Source organism: Spea bombifrons, chromosome 6 (assembly GCF_027358695.1).
Source record: "Spea bombifrons isolate aSpeBom1 chromosome 6, aSpeBom1.2.pri, whole genome shotgun sequence".
NCBI lineage: Eukaryota > Metazoa > Chordata > Amphibia > Anura > Pelobatidae > Spea > Spea bombifrons.
The window spans coordinates 25116136-25128923 of NC_071092.1; the positions used below are offsets into that span (position 1 = coordinate 25116136).

The window sequence follows — 12788 nt, forward strand, 5'->3', positions numbered from 1 at the left end:
CCAAAAAACGAACCCTCCACAGTAAACCCCCCATGGATCAAATGAAAATTAAGCAAAAAGTCTACTTCACAGTCTATACAATGGACCTCCAGCTAAAATATTTCTTCATGTGACAAAATGTAGACAACCAATTTTAAGAAAATTACTCATGGTAGCATTATTATTATAAATATGAAACGTACATTGCAGGTCAGCGCTGACATACTATTTTTAGTGTTGGTCTTAGCGTGTGTGAAAGCATATCCTGTTAGCATGTGTGTGTGAGTGTATGTTGTTATGGTAGAGGAACTAAAGACACCAATCTGTGGGGGTGGATATTTCAGTGCACAAGACACTGCATAGACATGGACGCCAGGTTACTCCTGCAGGCTGCCCATGATCCAAGTGATACTGTTCTGATACAAGGCACATTTTGCAAAAATTAAAACTCATATAAATCTGAATGCACGTCTAGTATATAGGCATAAGGGAATAGTTCTAATGCTTTTTTTTTTTAGCTACCTTCAGTTTTACACGCAAAATATTAATAAATATTTTTTTTAAATAACGTGTACATGCAGATATGCAAAAAATAATTGCAGAAAAGTTAGCTCCTATTGGGCTTTAGTTTTTGAACCTAGCAAAGGCACTGATATACAGATGCTACATACTGTAGCAGATCCTAGCTTTTAGAGGAGGATGAAACTGATCTACCTGCACCTTCCTATATCATATTATATTTCTACTAGTGGTGATAAACATCAACAGTAATATTTAAAGAAATCTGGAATTAATTTTGCTGCAGCAGTTCTGGTATCTAAAGTGTTAAATGGCAATTTACGTGAATATTTTTCACATGAACATAAGAGATTTCCAGAGGCTGGAATCAGCAACATGGGCATGACTATTATATACAGTCCCTTGGGAAAAGCCTGTAACAGGCATGCATCACATAATGGATTAGATGCAATACAAAACAATGCGGCACAAACATGCTGCGTTAAAGAGACCATCACTTAATTTACTTTTATATAACTGTGATTTGAAAACAAAAGACATGCTCACAGATATAAAACGATACAACTTGAAATACACAATATAAATCTTTTTTGATGCAGCTATCAGTTGCCACTATATTGTGGAAAACAATGGCCACTATTTCACTTGTATAGACATATAACCCATACATGTTCATTTTTAGGATTATACAATATTTGTACCACTTTACTAAAGACTCTAATTTGGTTTCTCAGTGCAGTTATATGTGCAATGTATTGTTCATCTTGGGACTTTTTCTTGTTTTTTTCTTGTTAAAGCAGCAACATTTTGTGTCATGTCAATGGATCTAGATTCTAGGAAACCCCCATTTGTGTTGAGTTTAGACATACGACTTAACAAAAGAACATTACCTCCACTGGGGCCTGTGGCATAGTGAGCTGTGGCAATATGACAGGGACTTCACCTGTCAACAGGTACAGAAAGCGAAGCAGGAAAAGAGGAAAAGTGTTTATTCATCTTGTGTTGCAATGTTGTAAAAAAAATATTTGCACCCTTCTGATAAAAGAAACTCTAAAGAAAGTAGACAGAAGAAGAGGCAAGAGATGAAGCGAAGCTGTGGAAAAGGAGCCAGGATAGGGAGACATTGAGAGAGTGAGAGCAAGTGAGAAACCATGAAAATGTATGTGATAGAGTGTGAATAAGAGTGAGTGGGAGAGCAAGCAAGAGTGAGTGAGAGTGTGATAGAGAAAGCATGTGTAAGCTGTCATGGTAACCAGCTGATGCTGAGGACACACAGGGGTAGGTTTGACTTTGGGAAGGGGGCACTGATGGATTGCTTGGGGGACTTCTTGCCTGCCTGCCCAGCCCCCTCTTAAGCCTAAGTCACTCTGTGCTCATTGGTGGATACAGGGTGACTGGGAAGCCCTGTCTGGTCTGCCCTAACCAGACTCCCATGGACTAGCTGGCTATGGGGGAGCCACATAGCTAGAAACGCTCCATGCACTTGAATGGGACTGAAAATCCACTGAACTTTGCGGCGGCTAGGAACTGCAGCGATGCCTGCCAAGAATTGGAGCTGTGTCCCTACGGATATCAGTTGTTCCACCACATTGCTCTATTGGGGTTACACTATGCATGTAGTGGGCAGCACTCCGATGTCGTTATGTAAAGAGTGCTCATTTGGGAACCCTGGTTTTATTTCCCATCTTTAGGACCAGAACTCTGGCCCGGCTATGGAACTCTGGCCCGGCTACCATGTGGACTATTCCTGGAGACGTTCCCAACTCTGGTCCCAATGACAGATCAACTCGCTTTTTGGAACCTAACACCCTTGGACCCTGAGCTCTCCATTTGTGGGATTGACGCTGCTTCCTCGAGATCGAAATAGTGACTCTTTGTCGGGTGGGCATTGCTGACCATAGAACTGTATGGAGGTGCCGGGCTGTCTGGTAGTGATGGGATTATACTCCTGATCCAATTATAATGAGTGTTTAGCTATCTGTGCTGTTTCCAATAAAGTCAGTTCCTGTTTTACCTCAGTGCAACTTCTGTCTTGTTATTAGGGTAAGTCTTGGTACTGTCCTTGTCAGGATGGTAAAGCGCTGTATTGCTATGCTACATTGCTACCGAGGTTCCTGAGGATTGAAGTCCTGTATTCCTGATCGCTATTGGAGAAGGCGGGTGTATCCAGTCGGGCACAGGTCCTTCCTGTCACATGAGCAAGTGTGAATGAGAGTGAAAAGGCTACAAAATGCAAACAAAAATGATGATGATGATGGGAGTTATGCTGTATTACAATCAATGTCTGGCTCAGTATATAGTGATGGTTATTATGACACACCACAGTTAATGTCTGGCTCAGTATATAGTGGTGGGTGTTATGCTGTACCACCATCTGTGTCTGGCTTGTTATATAATGGTAGGAATTACGCTGTATCCCCGTTAGTGTCCTGATCACTACATAATAATAATAGGAGTCATGCTTTACCACTGTCTGTGTCTGGCTCACTATATAATGATGGGAGTTGGGGTGTACCACTGTCAAGAAGTACCTGTACCGAGGAGCCTGAATCTATGGCCAGTATTTTTTAAAGGAAAAGTTGGCAACCCTAATTACCTGAACTTTTTTGAACTGTTCAGCGTAAGACTCTTCTCCACCGCCCTACACCATTACTATGTATCATTACTTTCCATATTGATCCATGTGCTTTATATGGACTAAACATGTAAAACACCAGTTCCTTGTATTCCTGTATTGAACACTGACCAATCCACTTTTTTTTTACTTACTTCTATAGTTCATACTTTTCCTTTGTGCATGACACCCAATCTTGGCAATAAAATGACTGTGTCTGTGTGACTGGGTACTCCCGCCAAATGTTGCTACCTCCGGCCGGGACACCAACAATTAACCCCTTCAGCACCAGGCAGAACCAGCGTTGGATATAGAAGGGGGGATGTCGCTGCACCTGAGCTGTGTTGGCACTGTGGCTAGCTGAAGCTTAGCTACACAGCGTGGCTATTGTCTTGAAAAGGACAATAAAGGATCATAGCAGCCCACCCCAAACATCAGGCAGCACTCATGTTGAGGTGAAAACAGGACTCACTTTATTTGGAAACACAGGGGTATTTAAATAGCACAAGGGGTTGAATTACATCCAATAGACAGTACAAGGGGCTGAATTACATCCAATAGACAGTACAAGGGGTTGATTTACATCCAATAGACACACACGGTTCTTCATACTGCCCTCCTTTGCACAAGACTCAGTATTCACACTCAGCCCACTTCAGTCCAGTAGGGGGTCTCTATAGTAGTCTGTGGGGGAGAGGATGATAATACGGGCAACTCTAGGAAACCTGCTGGATATCAGATCCAGGTGTAAATACTGGTCATAGAGGTCTTGTATGATTGAGATAATGTGGCACACCTTACCAGGGTCCATAGTTTGTAGGGAGAAGGCTGGCACTCGGGCCCCTCCAGCTGCCCATGGCACAGAGGCTTCCGTGACAGTCTGTTTATTTAACTCTTTTGTAACATGCTATCTGTGTATATTAGACAGAGATTTTCAACCTTTCTCCAACTGTGTAACTTCCGGTCGATACCGTGAGGACTGCTCCTCCGACATGTCGTCAGGGGAGACCTCTATCTGGTGTCCCTCATCATCTAGTGGTTCCTCCTGCAACTGCCTCCTACGATTCTCATTCCTCTTCTGCTCCTGAACCAGCTCCCTCCAACTACAGTGGCGGTCGTGGCTTCGCACACAGCTGTGTTACACACAAAAGGGCCGTAGTCTGTCACTCCTTTTGAATTTTTGGGGCCAAATATGAATTTGGTGCCACTTTTACTCACTACTCCCTGCCCTCTGATACTTGTCATAGTGTATCATGTCCTAGTGTGTTCTTTATCATTGCTCCTGTGTTTGAGCTGGCTTGACCCTGACTAATCTGTTCTCGTCATTTTCGGCCTAGGCTCTGTTACACTTCTACCCTGAATTCCGACTTCCTGACTACGTCTTGTTTCGACTTTCGTGTGTACCTTTGGTCTTGCGGATTATCAGAAGCTGCTCAAACTTAAAAGGCTCAACCTGAGAGAGAACTGGTTGGAGGGAGAATAACTCTTCTGAGACCTATGGGATTTCTCTTGTGGGGACAAAGTGTCCTATTCTGCACCAGCATTTTCTCTGATATGCTGAGTGTGACATTACCCCAATGTTTTACTTATTTTTAGAATGTTCTCTTTCTGTTCCTTATAAAACACCAGTAACCTTTAGAATGAAAAACATTTTGATGCTACCCCCTGAAAGTACAATGTATGTATCTTCTGCATTCATTGTGCTTTTGTTATGTACACAGATCTCAGTAGAATGTTAATCCATTCCTGTTATGTACATTGATTTCAGTGCATACATCTTAGCAAACCCACTGAATTTACTTGTTATGCACATCGATCTATGTATATGTAAGCCTGTTAAAGACATCTAATATTCATGTCCCCTGAGAGTGCCTTTTACTCCAAAACAGCTGGAGGGACAGAAATGAATTGATCTATGGGGACCTTGGAGCTGTGTCAACAGCAGCCTGGTGTGTGAGTAAGCTTCTGTGAGGTTTGTGTGACTGGCACAGAATGTCCTTGCAACAGAGCTGGGAGCTGTGTGTTCATGTGAATAGGGGGTGTGCAGATAATGGCACAAAATCTGCCCCTTCCTGATGCTGCATTACCCCCCATGGAGAAGTCCTCAAAAGATTTCACTGAGGTGAGTGACTCACAAAATACAAATTCATATAGAAGAAAAACATACACACACGATAAGTGACATACCGTAATTTAGTGTGACCCCTCAGTTGATTCCACAATAGCTAGCGATTACATTGTCATAGTTTCTTCAATGGCTTTTCCTTCATCACAAAAATAGTCTCCTTGTATATAGGTTGTCTGTTCTAAATACACCAAAATGCTAAAAAAAATATTATGATTCATATAATACATTATTAGTCACATAAATTAGATAATGATTTATAAGCAGAAAAAAACAGTGTGTTAAGTTAATGTTCATTTTCAGCAGTCTCCCTGTGATATACAACATTGGTGAACAAACATGTCTAGTGGTTGCTCAATATTTGTGCTGATCAATACCTCCCTGGTTAATATTTCTCTTAGACAAAGTAACAGCAGCTATTTAGTAACGCAACAATAACTTTCACATGAGCCATATATATATATATATATATATATATATATATATATATATATATAGTTTGCTATAAAATATATACATACAGTGTCTCTGTGCATAGTATATTAAAACAAAAACTTGTGTTTAAGTTTATTCCCCACTGTGGCTAAACACACAAGAGTAAAGGCTGTCTAACAAAATATAATATTTCCTCTAGTCATCTAGACGTGCGTATATATATTAATGATTCATCAACAAAACCAGTGTTTTTAATCAAGTCATTTTGCAATATCTTAACACAGAAGTATTTATAACAAAAATCTTCTTTTTGGCTATGAAATGCCATATGACAATAAAACACAGGGTTCAGATGTTAAAAATCTAGTAAAAATTATAGTCTGGTGAAAAAAGGAACATTCATTTTATTTATCCTACATATTGAAGACATCCTTCTGATTGATATATTCCTTCCTTTGGCTATGGCCTAGCATTTAGCCTTTGGAACCAGAAGGAAAAAAAAGCATGAAACCTTTAATTACATGTTTTTTGTAAAAAAATGTTCTAAAATATAGTTTTGAAGCATTGTCCCAGGCACCTCTGGTTGTCCAAATTTGAAGCAAATTTGTTTTACATTATGACAGCGGTTGATCTAGTCACATTTTGTCTAGCCTGTAAACGTGTGGCAGATACCAAGGGCAATGATAGACTGCAAGGGTTTGATTCCATGGCAGCAGAAAAATCTGCTTTAACATTTCATTCAGGTTGATTTGCATATATATATGGCATTTGTTATAGTGCATGCAATACTATGTCAGTTCCATAACCTAAACTGTATCTGTTATGGTCACCACTATTGTTTCAATGTGAAGTTAACTCGATATACTGACAGCATCTAACTACCTTAACATGGTGAAACTAAAAAAAAGGTCATCAGGTAGCACAATATTCTTGCCAACCTTTGTCTATCCTGTATATAAAGCCTGCTTAAATTTACATAATTTAGTATCTGAATATTCTGTCATCAGATGTGTCTATTTAATTTATGCAAGATTATTAATTTCAAGAAAAATAATAATTTAGGAACATACAACCGATTTTGATCTTGAAACAAGCCAACTTTTGCAAAGTGTCTCTTATCTACAGCTCTGACTGCAACTGATCAACAAACACAACTAAACAGGTAGCATATGTGGGTATTGGCAACTGTTGAAGAGGATTCTTCCTGCATTAACCCAAATGAGCATCTACTAAAAATTACATTTATAAAATTACAAGTATATAACACAACATTGAATTTATCAATTCAAAATGGTGCTCTGTTATTTGCAGAGTACATGTAAAAAAAAACCACAGAACCTGCCATTTTGAAAATACATGTTGATTTTATGTAATTGTTTCTTAACTCCCATAGCATCCATTATAAGTTCAGCTACTGATTATTACAAAAGAAATCCCAGGGTATATCTGTGTAAGGCTGTATATGAACAACTCCCTCCTGCCCAACACTTGGTAAATGTGACAACGCACACTGCTAGCAGCTGGTATAGTCCATGGAGAACAAAGATAAGTCAAGAAACAGATTCTGCCTAAGCAGTCATCGTGTCTATTGTGTTAGGAGGAGTGTTTGTCATTACTTACCATAGGTTTCAGGCACTGCTTCTTTATATGTTTGTTTACTAATGATTGGGGACATTGCTAAGAAATCCGATTTTCTTAGACTGGAAAGCTGACATGTCTAGTCAGAACTCTGAATGTAATTGTACTAAACATAAATATTTAAAGTCATGCACAAAATAACTCAATAATTAAAAAACAGTTCAACTCAATGTCACGGGTTCCAACAATGCATTACACCGCATGTCATTTGTCACATCAGCCTACTGGGGACCTTATTTACCTGTTCAAATCAGATTATTGCCATTGGTGTTCTATTGCACCGTGCCTAATGCTATCATTCATTACCTGTAATATGATTACACTTGAATCGATATTGTTACTCTGTGACCCAGTGAATGTGCAAAACATGACAAGTGTTTGGAAATATAGATAATGGATAAACAAAAACAAAAAAAATGATAGCAATCAGTGCAGGGACACAATATGTTTCTAGTTACTATGAATGTAATATTCACGAGAATTTGAATAATCAGAGATTCATTTTAGGTTAATTAAAATTTTTGCATGTAAAATATTTTGTATATATACGGTATATATATATATATATATATATATATATATAGTACTGTGCAATTGTTTTAGGCAGGTGTGAAAAATGCTGTAAAGTAATAATGTTTTCAAAAATAGACATGATCATAAGTTGTTTTTCTCATTTAACAGCATACAAAGTGACTGAACAAAAATAAAAATTTTAATGAAATTAATATTTAGTGTGACCACCCATTGCCTTTAAAATAGAATAAATTCTTCTGGGTAAACTTGTACACAGTTTTAAGTAGCATGGCAAGTAGGTTGTTCCAAGCATCTTAGTTTCCTCTGTGGATTTAGGCAGCCTCAGTTGCATCTCTCTCTTCGTGTAATTTCAGACAGACTCAATGATGCTGAAATCAGGGCTCTGTGTGAACCACGCCATCACTTCAATCACTCCTTGTTCTTTATGCTAAAGATAGTTATTACTTTAGTTGTATGTTTTGGGTTGTTGTCATGCTCCAGAATAAATTGGGGGAAAATCAGATGCCTCCCTTTTGATATTGCATAATGCAGTACATGCATTGATAAGTGGAAACAGGTAGCCCTTCACTACAAGCACGTTTACGTTTTATATACATGGTGTGAACCTATTGTGTGCGTTAAGGTGGGGTATGTCTGTATGTGTATATACATATATATTGTGGCAAAGTGAGGAAGGCTGTCTATATCAGTTGCAGATTGGAGCGCTCTCTATTCCCAGCATGAAAGGGTTAATGTTGGAATATACATATTTAATATTCCTAAGTAGTAATATTTTTTGCTGCTAAATTGTTTTTTTACGATTATCATGAATTCTGATTATTATGATTTATCTCATAGCAATGAGCTGAATTAATCTGACAGGATACAATGACAGGCTTGAGTAAGAAAACAAATAATGCAGGGGTCTCCAACCTTCCTCTTACCGGTAACCAGTTACACCAGTTTATAATTAACAAAAAATGAGCTACTTTGTAAAAATTTGCAAAATAGCAAGTTTAGGAAATATGAATTTTATTTGAAAATGTTATTTCTTTTTGACACATGACCATACCCAAATCACTTCCAGACTTCTAAGACTATATTCCTTTACGTGTTTTAAAAAGCATCACTGTTTTTTATCTCGTTTTTGTTATTACAGCCTAAGAAAGAAATGTAATTCTATTACCAGGGATACATTTTGCTGACAATAAAATTCAACCCCCTAGTGAACTGGTCTCTCTGATGCAGTGGCTGCTCAGCGGGAGCTACCTGTAGCTTGCAAACTAGCTGTCCAAGGCGCTACAGGATACAAGCGTTTTCCATGCTTTCACAAAATATCCTGTAGTTTTGTAATTTGCATAACACAGCTATAACCTAAAGAATATTTGAGTATAAGAACCTTGCATTCAAGGATTGAAGCTTTGTTTTTGTACAAAGGGCCTCATTTACACACAGAACAATTTATATAATTCCTGACACAAAACCTGGGTGGTAACCTGGGCCCTGCATCAGCAATGACATACATATCTTTACACATCATTAATACATCTTCTGGACATAAAGTTTAGTTTGTTAGTGACATAAGCCATTGATTAAGTAATGCTATTACAAAGATATGTATCTCCTAATTTATCACATTTCCTTAGCTCTTTTTTAAGGCAGGCAAAAACAATATGTTTTTGCTGTACAGCAGTGAATGGGGAGTATTGAAACTGTGCCATCGTTCTTACGATTGTCAAGGAAAATTCTGCGTACAGAGTTTGAGCTGGGTTAAATGTTGCTTAGTTGCCCATTGAAAGTCCTCGGATGAACTGGGTCAAGTTGCCATGAAGTTGTCAGGAGGTGCGTCTGTCATATTAAACTGGTGGCAGGTCAGACTGGCCGTCAGGTTGAGCAGCACTATTGAGTCCCATGGAGTTCTCGTCAACTCCTGTTTTTTTTTTTTTTAGTTGAAGCCCTTTTTCAAAATTGACTCAGACTCTGAGAATAAAAAAGTAAATATGGTTTTAAAGCAAATTGATGAGAGCAGTTGATAACTACACTTAAATGGACAGTTAAGCTGACTAGTGAATGCTGGCAATGCCACTCAAGTCGTACCTTTATGAACAGGCCTCTAAATATTACTGGTATAAATAGTTCAAATATTATGGTTAATCACATCCTGAAAACAAAGTAAAAAGAAAACTATGATCTTACAAATCGTTTTATTATACTACTGGTATTATGCATGAATGTAATGTTAGTATTTTTTTATCCTAAATCATCATATCAACACTTTCCTGAAAATACTGAAAATACTAACTGATGCAGTGTTTTAAAGACCTTAGCTGTGAATGTTACAATGAACATCAATTTGCAAAGCCATACCTAATCACTGGACAAGGTTATTATTATTGATTAAATAGGAAAAATTGAAAAAAGCTGTTTTTATTTGAAAAATATTTTAATCATCTAAAAAGGTAATGAAAAAAAATGCTAAATAGATTCTACTATTTGTCCTGAGTTTAGAAATACTCAATGTTATTTTTTTTTTGTTGCAAGTGATAGGGCAATACCTACAAGTAGCATTTTACTATTTCAATACAATTTTTTTCCAAATCTGGTCTAAACCGGCCATGTGCTATTTCGAACATCTTTGAAGCCGGCCAATACAATTTAACCCTTCAAACCACATACTTTTGAAAACTAGACACCCAAGGCATTTCAAATGTTGGTATTATAACCCTTTCTATGCAGTAATTCTATTACCACTCTTTATCAAACTTTGTGGTAGTAAATAATTTTGTGGGTCTTTTTTCACATAAATTGTACTTCAGGTATAAATTTATAACTTGGAACTTTAACATCTGGTCCTTCTGCCACCATGTCCTATTTGGGACATCTTTGAAGCCGGTCAGTTCAATTTAACTCACCAAACCATATATTTAAATAAAATAAAAAAATAGACACCCCAGGGTATTTCAAATGCTGGTATTTTAACCCTTCCCATGCACTAATTTTACCACCATCCATTGTCAAAATGTGTGGTGGTATTTTTTGTGTGGTTTTTTTTCACACACATTGTATTTCAGGTATGATTTTACAGCTCACTGTAAAACAACACCCCAATATGTGTTCAGCAATCTCTTGAGTACAGTGATACCACCCATGCACATGGGTTTGTCTGGTTGCTTGGGGCTAAAAGGCTACATTTGGGAAGTGTGCGTTATTTCCATTTTGGTCAGCCTTATGCTTGTGCCCTATTTGGGACATCTTTGAATGCGACCACTCCAATTTACCCCATCAAACCATTATTTTTTTTTATAACCATTGGGTGTTTGAAATGCTAGTATTTCAACTCTTTCCATGTCAGGATTTTTGGGAAGATGAGCACTTGCTCATAAAAAAATAAATAAAAAAATATTTTTGGACATTTTTTTTATATTTTGTTGGAACTGAATGGTTGCCCTGATGGTGACATCACTGCATAATTATTTTTAAATGTTACCATTTTTATTTCTGTTTTTTAGCTATTTTTATTTTTTAAATATTTTACTAATCACCCTTTTGGAAACTTGTTTATTTTTATTTATTTAGGACACCGCCATCTTGCGAGAGGCAAAATCACTCACAGTGGCGCTTCTGACCAATATCTGGTCAATTGATCAGCCAGCGTTGGCCGCCTCCTAAGCTCTTATAAAAACGGGCGTCCGCCGCTATACAGTGTATGATGGATGTTGACACCCAACGGAGGGGACACACAGGGCCCCTTATGCGGATCTCAATGTTGCTGAACACCTTGATATTGAGGCATTACAGCAACACCGTTTAAGTGAAGAAAGCACTTTTAAGAATTAGTTTTTATACCCCTTTACATTAATAGGTAGGGTTTAGGTTTTACTCTATGGTCAATATGTGAATTTTAGGAGTCCTATTGGACCATTCATATGATACACTGGCATTCCGAAGAAAACCCTCTAACATGTACGTCACATGATTAAAAACATATGTTCATAGCACTAAGGTTGCATTCAGGCCTAATGTGTGTATATGTATAGGAAAAAATAAAAGCATGGAAATTATTTCTTACACAAGGCAAGTCCTATGACTCTTCTGAAACTAAAGAAGCATTAAAAAGCAGGAGGAAATTAGCAGTTTCTGCCAACTGATATCACAATGCATGTTTCATTTTCTGTCAAGACAATACTGTGTACAAAAGGCAAAAAGGCCCAAGATATATTACAATACGTAATTAGAGTAGGACTCTATATATTGTGTACTGAGGTGCCCATCTTATATATTTAAACCTTAACTTTTAATAGATTTAAGGAATTCTCAGAAACAAAAAATACAGCAAAAGTTAATAATCAATATTATATAGCTTGCCTCAAATTAATAGCACTGCCATTACCTGTATAAAGGTATAAAAATTTAAATAGACAATAGCTACTAGCACAGAGAAGTGGTGTGGAGGCAGGAAGAAATCCCCCAGTGTAATTCATGAGTGATATGTGTATATGTTTTTGCCTCTAAGATGACAGATAACCTGGAGATAAACCAGGACATGCAACAAGTTCACTCAATTTTTGTTGCACAGCCAGCTTCCAGGGCCAACTAGGATTATACATTACAAGGCTGAGGGAAGCTGAGGTTATGAAAAGTTTCATTGAAAAGAACATACTGCTTGACTCAAACTGTCTTTTTTACATCAAATATGCATGTAAATATCTTGTTGTTTTTTTTATTTTTTCATGACAGGATGCTGAGTCTGTGGTGGTGGCTGAGAAGAGTATTTGGAGATCCAGGGATTGGCTTAGATTTGCTCCTCTTTGGATAATTCTGGTTCTGGTGGCTGCTGTGGGAATTACGTGGTACCTTCTTGGTGGGTTAGCTACATTAATAGGATTAAGAGGATTTAAATATAGAGAAGAAAAAAGAAAGAGAAGAAAGACGTTAAAGGGTCAAATGGAATAGAACGGCTTATGT

General features: G+C 37.6%; 1 protein-coding gene across 1 annotated transcript in view; it reads left to right on the plus strand.

Moving 5' to 3' along the window:
* Positions 1-5083: 5083 nt before the first annotated feature.
* The window catches only part of TMPRSS6 (transmembrane serine protease 6), a 41986-nt gene continuing 34281 nt past the window's right edge, over positions 5084-12788 (plus strand). Inside the window, exons 1-2 of the mRNA XM_053468666.1 lie at positions 5084-5234; positions 12561-12684. Of these exons, the coding sequence (XP_053324641.1) occupies positions 5163-5234; positions 12561-12684 (196 nt within the window). The 5' untranslated portion in view covers positions 5084-5162. The remainder of the gene's footprint in view (positions 5235-12560; positions 12685-12788) is intronic.